This window comes from Asparagus officinalis, chromosome 8 (assembly GCF_001876935.1).
Source record: "Asparagus officinalis chromosome 8, Aspof.V1, whole genome shotgun sequence".
Taxonomy (NCBI): Eukaryota; Viridiplantae; Streptophyta; class Magnoliopsida; order Asparagales; family Asparagaceae; genus Asparagus; species Asparagus officinalis.
Genome location: NC_033801.1, coordinates 122,362,691 through 122,374,755, shown reverse-complemented (window position 1 = coordinate 122,374,755; position 12,065 = coordinate 122,362,691). Strand labels below are relative to the sequence as shown.

Here is a 12,065-nt window from a genome sequence, read left to right as displayed (position 1 = left end):
CAACTGACGCTCTCACAGATGTGTGATACTATGTTCACATCCTATGGCAGTGAGCCAACACCATGGAAATTTTCCAGTAATTTATTATGGCAACTCTGTACTCATAAAAGAATGTAGCCATCTGACCAAGAACGAGATGAAGATATGCTTGTACATATTCTCAACTTCGGCAGTCCAATTCAACTACACAGAGACCATTTATGAATGTTCTGTGCACCAGTGACTATCAAAGTAACAAGTGGTCTTAACTACAGATGGATAATATTTATGAGGTGGCTCTATAGCATATAAAAGACATGTTACAGCCTATGATATGCAATACGCTTCTAAAAAAGGCATTGACATGTCGAAACATTTGAAGATGACTCGTTCCTGTCCTACACTTAAATTCGTAAGCTACTACAATTCACCACGCTGTTTTTTTACCATTATATATAATATATATATAATGATGTATAGCTATATATACTATATATTATACCTATATACTATACTTCTATATATATGCGGAAAACACAAACTGTTGTTTGTATAATTGTATCTACTAATCATATGTCATGGATTGACCGTGTTATGTCTGTCAATATGAGTAATAGTTGTTCCTTGATAGTTTTTCTGTATAAAAGCATATTGAAACTTGAACATGTAAACATAACTTTGCTGGTACACATGAATACAAAAAACATGATGCTAAAATTGTTCATTGGAACAATAAAAACACTTGTTACAAGCATGGAAAAGCAATACCCAAAATTATTTTCTAAACTAATAACAAGTTTTAAAACGGCAGATGCAATTTGACGATCCATTGATGTCTACGGCAACTGGGACCCAAATACTTACGCCAAAAGTCAGCAAATCATACGAGTTCTTGGCGACTTTCTAATGCCCCTTTATTTCTTAAGGGGAAAATTTTCAGTATTTTTTGGGAGAAATTTCTGAATATTTAGTCACTACCTTCGAGTGACTCAATATTTGGGTTTGATCAGCTACCCAACATGAGATTGGGATTTAAGTCATTAAATAAGCACTTCAACTAATTGATACATTTATATCTAACAAATAAAACTTATCACATCATTTAAAATCAACAAAGTTGTGGGAACTTTAGTCTATTATTTAAATATAATGAAGATGCTAGCAAGAAACAAGTACTGTAACATCTGGAAAGGACAACTGTTACTGCATATGACACGTTCAGGTGTCAGAATGTGATCCTTGCAAAATCTTGACAATTGACACATGCTTCATTCCTTTGGGTAATGAACTGATAAAAGACGCCTGCGTTATGAATTAAATCATCAATATATCAACTGGCGATACGCTATCCAAAGGAAAACGAGCACCATTCTCACTACAAAAAGAATAGAAAGAAAACATAATTTCATGGAATTGCGACTCATATATAGGGGTAAAACATTATTTCATGGAAGTGCTACTCATAATCTAGGAGTACTCTTGCATGCTGCTATTTACAAATACGGACCATCATGATTCAAGGTCTATATTCTTTGTTTCCTCGTCAAGATAACAAATCCAAATAGTAAGGAGGAAGTAAGTAAAGAAGTAAACAACTGAAAAAAGGTTTAGGCAGCAGACCTGATGATCGCAGTTGCGACAGGCATAAAGGAGGATCTTCTGCTGCCTGTCCTCCTTTGGGTACAAGATATTGTTGCTGTCAATGACAAGCGAATAACAAATAATAATTAAGCCATAATCAAGGCAGTTAAAAAAAACTAAGCTAACAAATACACTTACCATTCACAGCAAAATTTCATGGTACTCATGGCTACTGCGGTGTGCTTCTCTAACTCCTGCAGATGATATCTTCTCTCTCTTTCCCAAAAGAAGCAAACACCCAGGAGGAGAAGGCCTTGACTGCCCACTATAGGGAATAAAACAAGAAGTATGGACAACTAAAGTGGAAATATAAATTATATTTACTAGAATCTTCCACAGAGATGCCAAGCTGATGCTAGTGGAACCTTGAAGGATGGAGGAAGAGTTCAAAAAAGTGTTAGATACTTCCAGGAGAAGCATGTCAGCAACTACTGGCCCCTTTCAGAAAAGTTCTTTCAACAAGCTTTTATCCTTTAGAGGGTTGATAGCTGCTTCTCTTTTCTGCTAATTAATAAAGAGGCACAGCAGTAATGTGTTGTGAACACTAAAAAATTTATTAGCATCTCCAGTGAGTTCATCCGCCTTCAAGTCAAATAGCAAGCAAGCATTAACGAAGACCTGAACAAAAACTTCATATCCACCTACAGTCTACAATTGCATATTATAAATTTGCAACATAAAGCAATGAAAATTAGGCTAACTGAAGAGAAGAGTAACAGAACATCGATATTGAATATGCCAAGAGAACCCTGTTGCCAATATATCAAACTTAAGCTGAATTCCAATGGCAACCAATAATGGCCACATAGAGGCATTAGTTACAGGAAATCCGGCAAATTTGACGTCTGTTATTGTAGAATATCACACAAACAATCCAAAATATAAAATAGGACGTTAAAAACAACTATTTCAACCCATAGACCACCTCAACAGGAAAACAAAAGGCCCAAGAAGTCATAAAACCAAACAAACAGATACCAGAATACTCTTCAAGGAGTCCTAAAACGTAGACAACATATACTAGAATGTCAAAATCTCATTAACTGCAAGCATTCAGCTGACCAACTTGGCCTTAACGCCTACGTGTGTGCCTTTTGCTCTTCTTCTTGCTCCTCCTGTCATCCGAATCACTATCAGAAGCTGAATCAGACTCAGACTCTGAAGAATCTGACGATGAGCTGTATTTATGATGCCTCCTCTTTTTCTGCTTCTTTCTTCTTCTCCTTCTCCTCCTTTCCTCCGAATCTGAGGAACTGTAGCTTGAGCTGCTCTCAGAAGAATCTGACTCAGTCACTGAGGACTCACTTTCAGTCTCAAAAACAGAGGCCTCACTAGAGTCCTCTGAATCAGAACCAGACCGGTGTTTCCTCTTGCTTTTCCCCTTAGTTCTACTCTTCTCACCCTTCTCTTTCTTCTGCCTCCTTTCGCTCTTCTCTCCCTTCTCAATATCAGGATTGTCTAAATCGTAGGAAACCGAGAGTGTCATCTTCAGCTTTGGGTTCTTGAGCTGTTGGGTCCTTGAAGGGCGAGACATATAAACTCTCTCATTCTTGCATTCATATGTCCAGTGTCCAGCCTGGAAGCACTTTTGGCACTGAGAAGCCTGACCACCAATTGAGGAGACAGAACCCTTGAGATCTTTTCTCTCACCGAGTTTCACAGCTTTCTCAGTACTCATAAGATACATTTGCCTTTTGGCTTCTTTTCTCTCTTGCCATCTACTCGGTCCTTCTTCCTTCTGTCCATATGCATTAACGTTTCTCGCAGCGGCTGCAGCTGCCCGCTCTGCTTGAGCACGACTAAGCCCCTTTGCAGCGGACAATGCTGCTGCTTTGATTCGGTCTGCAGCAGCTTGTGTTTTCTCTTCATTCTTTGACATATTTTACTAAATCTTCCAAACAAAACAAGACTGAGAACGTAAGATTTCCCTGCAGAAAATAGCATGAGAACATTAATCTCTCTCAAGCAAAAAGCTATAATTACGTATGAGCCATAATAAAGAAGGAAAAGGAAATATTGAATTATATTTTCCGAATAAAGCTACATCTGTCCGTAACTGAGTCATCAAGATCAATTCTGATTTAATATACTATTGAATGAAAACAACCAAAACTGATAGCATGAAATTTGTGTATCATGCCCTTCAAGAATTGTAAAACAAAAAATCATCAAAAAATATTTGAGAAATATTACCTTGAAACCTTCATACAGCTAATAAAAACACACAAAAAACTTGGGAAATACCCAGCCAAATAGCACAGTAAGAATCCAAATCCCTTATATAAAGTAAATACAACCAACAATCAAACTTCATCTTATGAAATAAGAACTAATCAGTATCAGATATGTCCATTTTATCACATGAAAAACAAGATCAATATCCATTATGTATTAAAAGATTCATTTCCTTCAGATCAAACAGCAACCTCTTTTAAAAATTGAAAGATAATCTGAAAAGGTTAGAGAATAGCCCATAAAAATCCCCAACACCAAAATTTCTAGCAACTTCTCAGACATGCGATTAACAACTATGCTAATTAATTATATGCTTAACATCCTAGTCATAAGCAAAAGGCTTATCCTAAAAGGATGTGAGATGGTGGATAAACCTTGAAGGTTGAAATTCTCTCTGAATAACTGCATCAAATGGCCAGAGAGAGATGTTTTAAAAACTTCAATCATTCCAAACCTCTTTCCAATTTTCTTACATAGACTGAAGTACTCGACAATTTTCTAAATATTCAGTAAATCTTGTTGTCAAACATTTGAGAAAATAATATCGAGGAAATCTCGAAAAAGCTACATATTACCGAATTTCTTTCCACTCGAACAACTACCTTAACATGAGCAAATGCTCCCTCTATCTCAAATTGTCTCTAGGAAAGTTCCCTAATTTCAAGGAAATCACCAAATATATGTCACTAAATAATAAGTATAGACCTTGTTAGGAACTACACAATCTCACATTAAGTGTGGGTTTATCAAAATAGGATTTCTACCATCTAATAACTTATTTGAATCCGCCACATGCTTCCACTTACAAGTTACAAGTGACTAAAGCAAAAATGGTGATGTGATATTGTTGTATTCAGTCAGGACAAGGCTAGTGTGCAATCAGCATCACGGGCATTAGGACTACAAAACATGACAACGCGTGAGGACTCTATTAGTCCCTCACTGATTAAATGGTCGGTCAAGTGTGCTCGGGTTCTCGCTGACGTCTAACTTTTCAGAATGAGTTGACGTAGATCTCCAACAAATACCATGTCTCAGTAAAAATATTTCTCCAAGAGATCAACGGAAATTTTGCCATTTCCTCTGGATGGATTCTTGAATTTCAACTAAACTTCATAACATATAACGTTGTCTAAAATTTACCCATAAACCTCCAGAGAACCCAACTTCCTTGAGGTACTTAGACCTTAAGAACTTTCTGTTGATGATAAGAATCTCATATTCGAACCGGACATTAAATTGAGCAAAACACGTTTCAAATCAACAACAGGATCGCAAAACCCTAACTAACTTTAGAACATCACAAGCTTTTAAAATTGAGAAGAAAGGTTGAAGCTTCCTAATTTTTTGTCAGTCAAGCATCTCTAAAAGCGATGAAATAATCGTATTTCAAGTTATTAGTGCGTAAATCTGAAGGAAAGAAGAGAGAAATCGGTACCTTGGAGCTGAAGGAGAGAGCAAACCCTAGAAATACAGAGAGAAAAAACAAATAAAAGAAATTTTTTCTGTAGTGCATGATCTTTCTTTTAATTAGATGCAAACGGATTCAGGCTTACTGGATTGCTTCCAACCCGAATATAGATCCAATATGATAATAGTCATAATTACGAGAAGCCCTCTAATTTGGACGAAACTTCCATGGCTGTTTGATTTGTACAATTTTATCCTCAAATTTAGAAATTTTCGTTTTTTTTAAGGCAAGTAACTTGTTTTCTTACTTTTTGAGGTGAAGTTGTAATTCCGTTTATATGAAACATGGTCAGGAACTTTATTATTTGTCATTTCATAGTTCTCTTGAAACGAAAGGAGGAGGTAAATTAGAGTATAAAAGTAACAAAAATCGAAGGTAAGATTAAACACAATTCATATTTATATACGGTAAACACAAACTTTATGCAATAAAACATATATTATTATACATTAAAATTATATATTTGATACTTAAAGCATTTGACATGCACATGAGAAACGAACAAATAATGAACAGAGCATACAAAAACCAAGCAATAAACTAAGCCATTTTATTGGAAACTGATGTAGGTTTAGACAATCACTCCAAACCCACACCGGATCCAATTAGAGAGGGTAATTTCCCCAAAAAAAACTGCACAATTTGATATGCATTACAAATGACAATTTACTAAATGGTAATTCATAAACCCTAAACCCTAGAGTAAATCCCAAAGAAAAAAATTAGCAAACTAAGATACATGAGATCAAGTAATCTGCTGCTAAGCCATTTCTTAAAAAATTAAACAGATCCGGACAAAAAAAACATCCAGAATGTGTAAATCTTAAGACAACTGATCCAGTTATCCATATAATCTATACTACATATAAAAGATAGATTGTCTTGTCAAAACTTTTGATTTTTAATTTTGCCCTTTTAAGTTTGATCACACGGGCTTAAATAAAACTTATTTAGTCAATTAATAATTTAGTCTTGGTTATCGAATAGGCTAACTATGTTAATAGTTCTCCTTAATCCCTCTTCATTAACCCTTTACTAAACAGAGTCTTAGGCTATTAGGTTATACATGTATTCTGTCAAAGCCGCGCCTTATTGTCAAATTAATTTTCCATTCATTTTGCTTCTCATATATCCTGTTCATCTTTCTAATTCATCTAACTCATTTTTCTTGTACACGATCCATGTATGAATATGAAAATAAGTAAATGAGAATATTTAAAAAATTGTTGATCATTCAACTGAAAAATAAAGCTCCTCGCATGCAGTTTATAGATGATCACAAAAGAAAACATATGCATCTAACTCATTTTTTTTGTACATGATCTATGTATGAATGTGAAAATAAGTAAATGGGAATATTTAAAAAATTGTTGATCAGTCAACTGAAAATAAAACTCCTCGGATGTAGTTTTATAGATGATCACAAAAGAAAATATATATGGTTGAACAAAAGAAAATTAAAATAGGGTAAAAATGATGGGTCTTGTAATCATGATGTTTTAAACTCTTCCATACCTTCAACGAGTACGCTAATCATGATGTTTTTAACTCTTTCATACCCTCAACGAGTACGCTATGTTTTGTCCAATTAATAATAGAGTCTTCTGCTAAATTAAGAACTAAACCTATAATCTTTTTAGGCTTAAGTGGCTAACATTTCTTCATATTTTTTGGATTCGTGCGCCCTCCTTCGATGTAAGAGATAGGGAGAAGATGGAAAAAGATGCACTAAGAAAGGCGAGTGAATAATTTGGACCGGAATTGGTGGGATATGATTTTTTGGGTGTGATTTTTTCCTCAACGTGTTATTTTCTTGCTTTGGAACTATAGTCGTCTACACTTTAATCTGACGACTATAAATATGGGAAGAGATAATGCTCTTTCCTCCTAAAAGAATAATAGCCCAACCCAATTTATTTTCAGCCTTTCCAAGTGCTTAACATAGAACATTCTTTCTTATTTTGTTTTGTTCTTTGTTCAGAAAACATATGTGAAAAAGTTTCGTTGGGAATTCGCTGTTTGGATTGGTAGCAATACATAACCTAATTTATTTTTTTGGACAAGCCATAATGAATCACATACAGAATTTTCTTCTACCATCAAGAATCACTCTTTTTATTTTTATTTTTTATTTATATTTTTGTACTAGCCATAATGAATTATACTTTAAACATGTCTCATGCAACCATTTGATCCACAAAGAGTCAGCTTTAATGTAGATCCAGTATGAAATTGCTGGGAGATTACCCTTGGTCGAATCTATTTTATTTGGAATCCAAGTTTTTTGGACTAGTGGATTCTTGTTACTAATGAGTATCGTATTGAATTTCAAAAATTTCTTGCTCAAGCAAATTGAATATTAGGAAAGTTTTAAAGAAAATCGTTTCTCATGTACATGTCAAATGTTTTAATTATCAAATATATCATTTTAATGTATAATAATATATGTTTTATTGCATAAATTTTGTGTTTACTGCATATAAATATGAATTATGTTTTAATCTTACTTTCGATTTTTGTCCCTTTTATACTCTAATTTACCTCCTCCTTTCATTACAAGAGAACTATAAAATGACAAATAACAAAGTTCATGACCATGTTTCATATAAAAGGAATTACAACTTCACCTCAAAAAGTAAAAAAACAAGTTACTTGCCTTTAAAAAACGAAAATTTCTAAATTTTGAGGATAAAACTGTACAAATCAAAAGGCCATGGAAGTTCCGTCCAAATTAGAGGGCTTCTCGTAATTATGATCATTATCATATTATCATATTGGATCTACATTCGGGTTGGAAGCAATCCACTAAGCCCGAATCCGTTTGCACCTAATTAAAAGAAAGATCATGCACTAGAGAAAAAAATCTCTTTTATTTGTTTTTTCTCTCTGTATTTCTAGGTTTGCTCTCTCCTTCAGCTCCAACGTATCGATTTCTCTCTTTTTTCCTTCAGATTTACGCACTAATAACTTGATGTACGATTATTTCATCGCTTTTAGAGATGCTTGGCTGCAAAAAATTAGGAAGCTTCAACCTTTCTTCTCAATTTTAAAAGCTTGTGATGTTCTAAAGTTAGTTAGGGTTTTGTGATCCTGTTATTGATTTGAAACGTGTTTTGCTCAATTCAATGTCCAGTTCGAATATGGGATTCTTATCATCAATAAAAAGTTCTTAAGGTCTAAGTACCTCAAGGAAGCTAGGTTCTCTTGGAGAAATATTTTTTCTGAGACATGGGATCTGTTGGAGATCTATGTCAACTAATTCTGAAAAGTTAGACGTCAGCGAGAACCCGAACACACTTGACGACCATTTAATCAGTGAGGGACTAATAGGGTCCTAACGCGTTGTCATGTTTTGCAGTCCTAATGCTCGTGAAGTTGATTGCACGCTAGCCTTGTCCTGATCAAATACAGCAATATCACATCATCATTTTGGCTTTAGTCACTTGTAAGTGGAAGCACGTGGCGGATTCAAATATGTTGTTAGACGGAAGAAATCTTATTTTGATAAACCCACACATACTTAGTTAATGTGAGATTGTGTGGATCCTAACAAGGTCTATACTATTATTTAGTGACATATATTTGGTGATTTCCTTGAAATTAGGGAACTTTCCTAGAGACGATTTGAGATAGAGGGAGCATTTGCTCATGTTAAGGTAGTTGTTTGAGTGGAAAGAAATTCGGTAATATGTAGCTTTTTGGAGATTTCCTCGATATTTAGGAAATTGTCAAGTACTTCAGTCTATGTAAGAAAATTGGAAAGAGGTTTGGAATGAATGAAGATTTTAAAACACCTCCCTCTGGCCATTTGATGCAGTTATTCAGAGAGAATTTCAACCTTCAAGGTTTATCCACCATCTCACATCCAATGGCCTAATTAACAAAGACCCGAACAAAAACAACTTCATATCCACCTACAATCTAGTTCCAAAGTTAGGGAAGAGGGTGGCAGTTGGGGTTTTCCCGACACCAAACCCTATCTATTGGTGGTTCCAAATTATATCATTATCATCTACCAAAGCTCACAAAGAAGGAACTGCCGAAAACAAGGTCTAACATGAAGTGAAGTTCTAGACTTTCTTAACACTGAGGATACTTGCACTAGGAAATACATAAATGCATCCACCTTTTAATTTCAATGAGATCATTAACATAAAAGGTTTCGCTTGATCGCTTATTCTATCGAGGAACTCCAATGTAACAATGTGCATATTCGAAGGGGGTGCTTAGTAATTACTAATTAGAGCCATCGATAGCTTAACAAAATGGTACTTTGGTTATTCAAAATCCCCTTCTGAGCAAGCTAGGGTTATTTCAATACAAAAGAAAGACTTAAATAAGATGGGTTTTTGACCTAAAACAAATATATCCACAACCAATAAATAAATGAAATGAATGCATCACGATCCAATTTCAGATCTACCGGCGATTTATTTTTGACCCAACCAATAAATAAATGAAATGAATGCATCACGATCCAATTTCAGATCTACCGGCGATTTATTTTTGACCCAAATAATCAAATAAAATGGGGGGTGCATCACGATCCAATTTCAGATCTACCGGCGATTTATTTTTGACCCAAATAATCAAATAAAATGGGGGAAAAAGTAACAGTGTCGAATTCCTAACTAATATATTAATAAAACATCATAATAGTCAGATCTATGTATCTAATTTTGGTCGAAAACATTTGAATGAAATAAATGAATAATTTTGAAGGAAAAAAAACTGACCTTGGATTTTGGAAATTGAAGAACAAAAACAGGAGACGGTGACCTATTCAAAGAACTCGGGAGCTAAAAGCTCGGCTGTAGGCTATATTTCTATAAAGCCATTAATAATTTGTCAAATTACAAAATGAGGACAGGAGAACCGTAAAATTGCAGTATACAGCACAAGGGATTGTTACCGCACGTGCGCTAAATTCTTCAAACACGTGAACTGTATAGTAGGCACGCGCCATAGGCCCATAACTGTTCAGCAACTGTCCTAGAGTTCACTCTTTTACCCTCGTCGAAGTAAGTAATAACTTCTTTGATTAAAAAGTCTAATTTTTTAAACTTGATTAATAGATATCAAGAGGTCAATGCGTACAAGTTAACAGTTTATTTTGCAAAATATATTGTTAATGTTAGCTGATAACTCGTCTTGCAAAATGAATTATCAGCTCATATACTTTTTTTTCCTCCTTATATTAATCTTCTGGTCATGATTTTTATGGATGTCAAATGATAAACATAAAATTGAAATGGATTTTATTAGATAATGCATCTCTTTTTATATAATAATCATGATAGATATAATTACATGCAACTGAGAAGTTTTGAGCCAATATATTTGTTCACCGTGGCAATAATACAAAATGCACTTGCCAAAAAGAAAAACTAATTACAGTAGGAAACATACACAGATTGGAATGATAGGTATAATCAGAACTTTTTAATTGCAAGCAAATTCTTAACAAAATTTCAAAAACTAAAATTTGGCGTAAATTTTAAAATTGAACAGAACAACCACAACTCAACTACATTTGACTGTAATTACAACAAGAGTGGCATTGGTACTCCAAAAATAGTTTGTTTGTTTTTTAGATTATATTTAAAGGGTAGCTTAGTAGTTTCTCCCATCTTCTTCTTCCCTCCTTAACAATGTTTTGTGACTATAGCTAGAAAACCCAACATATAACCATTGTTAAGGAATTAACTCATTTTAATTTCTCAAGAAGAAGAGTTAGCTTAACCCTTTATGCATTTTTTAACTTTGGCAAATTATAAAGGGTTAACTCACTTTAACTTTTGTATAGTTTTTTGGTGTTTGGTGAGTTAAAAAGGGGTTAAGTATCTTTAACCCCTTACTTAACCTGTTGCCAAACGGCACCTATGCCACCTTAAAATACCAACTCTTCCCATCTTTAGACTAAATTCTACTAATATCTCATTTTAATTTCTAACCTATTAAGAGATTAAATCCAATAGTTTTAAATATGGGACAATTTTCGAAAACCAACCTATTTACAAATTTAATAGCAGGAAAACAACCCTATTTCCAGATTTTAATTGCAAAACCACTGGTTTCAGCCCTGGACTGAAACCAGGTCGGTTTTTGAAAATTTTTTATCCGAAACTTCACGGGCAGTTGGAACTCCGTGAAAGTTTCGTAGGTTCAAATTTTTTTTTTTTTTCGGGAAACTTCACGGGTCAAACTCCCGGTGAAGTTTCGAAAGTTTTTTCACAAAAACCGACCTGGTTTCAGCGCCAGGCTGAACCAGACGTCTCGTTGCATTAAATCTGAGTGGTTGTTTTCTTGATTAAAATTTGTAAATAGGTTCGGTTTTTGAAATTTGTCCTTATAAATATTGGAGAAGAAGACGCTCTTCCCTCTTTAAAGAGCATAATAATCAACCAAATAAATGACACGTTTGGAAACTTTCCAACTAATAAACAAAGTTGTTTTTCGGTCTAGAATATTTTTTATGTGTTTTCAAATCTTTATTGGAAAAGCCTTTTAAGTTTGATGCCCCCTTATGGTGACTAGAAATAAATGAATTGAAAATATATACATACGGGTAAAAAGTACTTATTTATTTGATTAGAAAATAAAACTTTATAAAGCACTTATTTTTCAATTTATAACTATTTTTTAATTACAAAATATTTATCTACTAGCAATTTCAAATAATCTTAGAGAACTAATTTTAAATAATAAAATTTTAAGGAACTAACATAGAAATTTCCCA

General features: G+C 34.0%; 2 protein-coding genes across 3 annotated transcripts in view; both read right to left on the bottom strand.

Annotated features, from left to right (window-relative positions):
* LOC109820641 (DNA-directed RNA polymerases II, IV and V subunit 9A-like) overlaps nucleotides 1–1,847 on the bottom strand; it is a 4,118-nt gene extending 2,271 nt beyond the window's left edge. For both annotated transcript variants that reach the window (XM_020386819.1, XM_020386820.1), the window contains exons 1-2: nucleotides 1,759–1,847; nucleotides 1,600–1,675 (exon numbers count right to left, since the gene is read on the bottom strand). In XM_020386819.1, the coding sequence (XP_020242408.1) occupies nucleotides 1,600–1,675; nucleotides 1,759–1,787 (105 nt within the window). In that variant the 5' untranslated portion in view covers nucleotides 1,788–1,847. The remainder of the gene's footprint in view (nucleotides 1–1,599; nucleotides 1,676–1,758) is intronic.
* Nucleotides 2,350–10,143, bottom strand: LOC109822212 (zinc finger CCHC domain-containing protein 10). Its single transcript, XM_020388383.1, has 2 exons — nucleotides 10,063–10,143; nucleotides 2,350–3,548 (listed from the first exon to the last, which is right to left on the bottom strand). Exon 2 carries the CDS (start codon nucleotides 3,497–3,499, stop codon nucleotides 2,693–2,695), a length of 807 nt encoding a protein of 268 aa, XP_020243972.1. The 5' UTR covers nucleotides 3,500–3,548; nucleotides 10,063–10,143; the 3' UTR covers nucleotides 2,350–2,692.